The sequence below is a fragment of the Microtus ochrogaster genome, chromosome 15, assembly GCF_000317375.1.
Source record: "Microtus ochrogaster isolate Prairie Vole_2 chromosome 15, MicOch1.0, whole genome shotgun sequence".
Classification (NCBI taxonomy): domain Eukaryota; kingdom Metazoa; phylum Chordata; class Mammalia; order Rodentia; family Cricetidae; genus Microtus; species Microtus ochrogaster.
This window is the reverse complement of record NC_022017.1, coordinates 2,180,063-2,183,873: the sequence shown is the minus strand read 5'-3', so window position 1 is coordinate 2,183,873 and position 3,811 is coordinate 2,180,063. Positions and strand designations below refer to the sequence as shown.

General features: G+C 51.8%; 1 protein-coding gene across 1 annotated transcript in view; it reads right to left on the bottom strand.

Annotated features, from left to right (window-relative positions):
• The window catches only part of Spryd3 (SPRY domain containing 3), an 18,274-nt gene extending 16,407 nt beyond the window's left edge, over positions 1-1,867 (bottom strand). Inside the window, exon 1 of the mRNA XM_005353829.3 lies at positions 1,769-1,867. Within this exon, the coding sequence (XP_005353886.1) occupies positions 1,769-1,791 (23 nt within the window). The 5' untranslated portion in view covers positions 1,792-1,867. The remainder of the gene's footprint in view (positions 1-1,768) is intronic.
• Positions 1,868-3,811: the final 1,944 nt, after the last annotated feature.

The following is a 3,811-nucleotide window of genomic DNA, read 5'->3' as shown; positions in this document are numbered from 1 at the left end:
ATGCCTGCAGGCCAGAAGAGGGCACCAGACCTCATTACAGATGGTTGTGAGCCACCATGTGGTTGCTGGGAATTGAACTCAGGACCTTTGGAAAAGCAGGCAGTGCTCTTAACCGCTGAGCCATCTCTCCAGCCCCCGGTACTTGTCTTTAATCTGAGCAGTTTTTAAATTTTTTTATTATCTTTCTGTGTATGGGTGTTTTCCTGCATGTATGTCTGTGCATACTGTATATGCCTGGTGCCTTCGGAGACCAGAAGAGGGCATCAGATCATCTGGAACTGGAATTGCAGACAGTTGTGAGTTGCCATGTGGGTGCTGGGAATTGAACCCTGGGACCTCTGGGAGAGAAGGCAGTGCTTTTTTTTTTCTGGGGTGTGTGTGTGTGTGTGTGTGTGTGTGTGTGTGTGTGTGTGTCAAGACAGAGTTTCTCTGTGTAGTCCTCCCTGTCCTGGAACTCACACTGTAGACCAGGCTGGCCTCGAACTAGCAGAGATCTGCCTGCCTCTGCCTCCCAAGTGCTAGAAAGGTGTGTGCCACCATGTCCAGCAAGCCAGTGCTCTTAACCACCAAGCCATCTCACCTGCCCATAATCCCAGCACCTTTTGTTTTGGTTTGGTTTTGGTTTTTTGTTATTTTGAGACAGAATTTCTTCATTTAGTCCTGGCTGTCCTGGAACTCACGCAGTCTGTAGACCAGGCTGGCCTCAAACTTGCAGAAATCCACCTGCTTCTGCCTCCAGAGTGCTGGGATTGAGGTCATGTGCCACTACAGCCCTGGCAATCATTCTAGCACTTTTAATCCCAGACAGAGGCAAATGGATCTCTGAGTACTAGAACAGTCTGGTCTACATAGTGTATGCCAGGCCAGCCAAGTGAGGCCTTGTTTCAAACAAAAGAAAAAAGAACCTATCAGCCAAGCAGTGGTGGCCTAAATCCCAGCACTCGGGAGGTAGAGGCAGGAGGATCTCTGTGAGTTCGAGGCCAGTGTGATCCAGGCCCCAAAGCTACAGAGAAACCCTGTCTCGAAAAACCAACCAACCAACCAAACAATTAACCCCCATTCCCTACTGCAGTGTGACAGCAGTTCAGGGGGTGACAGCCACCAAAATGGCAGCAGCGAAGTTGAAAAGGAATGGGACTCTCTTGGTATTTAGACAACCCTCAAGGCCAATAAATGAATGAATGAATAAAATTTTCCAGAGAGTTAAAAGTGGGAAAAGAATGGAGAAATCTTTTCTTCCCACCCCCCAAACACCTGGCACCGTGCCCCCCCCCCACAGTAGGTGCTTAGCAAACCTAGGCTAAGCTCAGTTCGAAACCAGTGTGCACATCTGGACTGTTCCGAGGGAGCTGCAGACCACACATGCTCCAGCTGAGGCGACACCTGTGGCACAGCACCAGGGCTCCCCTTCTGGGCTCTGGGCCAGGACTTAAACCCAGGTAGAAGCTGGAGCCCCAGACTTGAAGACTCGGATCTTCGAGAACGCGGTAGCCTCAGCCCCGACCAGCAGCAGCCGCGCTGGGTCCTGGCGGTGCCTCAGCACCGTCGGTCACTCAGGGGAGACCCAGGGGCCACCCGGCCTTAACCTGTCAGTGCGGCTCCGCCCGGTCTCCACAGGCCCCGCACCGAGGGAACGTGCGCGGCGGGAGGAACACTGGTGACCAGCGCCCCGGCCCCGCCCCTGAGCCCGGAGCCATCTTCCAGGACCCCCGCCTCGAGATCTGCAGGGACCGAGGCCTCCGGGACCCCGCCCCCGATCCCCGCCTACCGGGGCCGCCGCGTCCTCCTCATCCATAGGCCTCTCAGCTCCGCGCAGTAGCTCTTCGGCCGCCGCCACCACACACATCCGGGTCCCCGCCCTTCCCTATGCTCTGCGAGGCCCGCCCCCCACGCCGAATCTGACCAATCTGCAATGGTTTCTGTAGACGGACACTCACATCAAGCAATCGCAGGGCTCAAGCTGTGTGGGGCGCGGCCCGGTAAACCCGGTACCTACACTCGGCAGCGTCTGAGGAACCCTGGTGTCGGGAGGGTGGGGGAAGCGACGTGGCTGCCCGGACGCCACTGTGGGCGCCAGGAGCTTCGGGAGACTGTCAAGGGGCGGCTCCCTTGGGGCGGAGCAGGTTACTGTGCCCGCGCAAGCGTCGCAGTATTAGAGCAAGATGTGATGCTTTACTGGTGTGTCCTTTGGTCCCGGTAACAACCTTCGGGGTGGGGGACAGGGTTCTTAAAATGACCTCATTTTTACGCATGAGCAACCACAGGCCGAGCTCCACAGCGGCTGCGCTCGGCTGATTCATGTTTTCTTCTCTCCAGAGCGCCACTTTGCATCAATTCGTTCATTCCAGGAAGGACGTTCCAGAACAGGAGAGAACTTAAGAGGCAAAAAGCACAGTAAGATGGAACCCAGTGCTGTTGGGGAACAGAGGACTTGGTGGGAAAATTAGGTCAGGTCAGAAGATACTGGAAAGGACACTTAACCTTTATCTCGCATCTCCTATAAAGGCTGTAGTTGCCCTTGGGAGGAATTTGGAATCTTGGATGACTTTCATATTTTGCTCCCGAGACTCACCCTCTGTCTTTAGTACCCTGTGTCAGAAACATGAACAAACATATTGGTGTATTTACACTTTGGAATTTATTGAAAATCAATAAATTAACAAGTTATGTCGGTTTCATTGGCCACAATTTACATGATTAATGGGCTTTTAGCAAGCTCAGGTATTTTTACTTCAGTATTAATCACTAACTCTTAGGACACACTTTCCACATCATGTGTACGTTATGCTGTGGCGACAAAAGAGTTAAAGAAGCCCCAGCATAATTCAAGAGTTCAGAAGCCTTGCTAGGGACAGAGAGAGCTACCAGGTTACTGAAAAGTTACCCCGCAGCCAGAGGACAGACCCAGCTAGAGGACTGCTGGAGATGCAGCCTGGAAGGCAGCTACCGCTGCTGCTTTAGCACCAAGCAGCAGGTCACAGGGCTGAGTCCAGCCTCAGGGGCAAAATGCAAGGCTGGATTTGGGTGAACTGACGGACAAACGGTAATCTGAGTAGGTTTCATAAGCAGAGGACCTGAGCTGAGAGAACTGAAGCCCCGGGGACAGGCACACACAGGGTGGGGACCTTGTCATCACAGTGTTAGATGTCCTCCTCATTATGGGGTCCAGCTGAGGGTATGGCACCCTTTCTAGGTCTGAGTATATTCAATAGGTTCAGCCTGGTGATATGTAAGTGATTTTAATACACCTACTGAGCTTGGATACATTTAGATGGTGGGACTTTTCACTTTTTAAAAAGTCATTTATTTTATGTGCCTTGCCTGCATATATATCCGTGCACCATACGTGAGAGTCACAGACAGTGTGAGCTGCCGTGTGGATTCTAGGAATTGAACCCTGGTCCTCTGGAAGAGTAGTCAGTGCTCTTCACCACTGAGCCATCTCTCCAGTGCAACCTTTCACTGAGGAATAAATTATGAAGCTAGGTCTCATGAGTGGTGCTGATGGTGTGTGTGTGCGTGTGTGTGTGTGTGTGTGTGTGTGTGTGTGTGTGTGTGTGTGTGTGTAGAGCCGTCTTCCTTTGTGCTCACACTAGAGCCAAGGCAGACAAAGCCTGAAGCCACTGCCTTACACAATGTAGAATAACTTAAAGGCAAGCATAGCCTAATCCCAGTGCCCTCTTCTGCAGCACCTCGTTTATTTATGTATTTTCTTTTTTTTTTTTTTTTTAAAGATTTATTTATTTTGTACACAACAGTCTGCCTCCATATATGCCTGCATGCCAGAGGAGGGCGCCAGATCTCATTACAG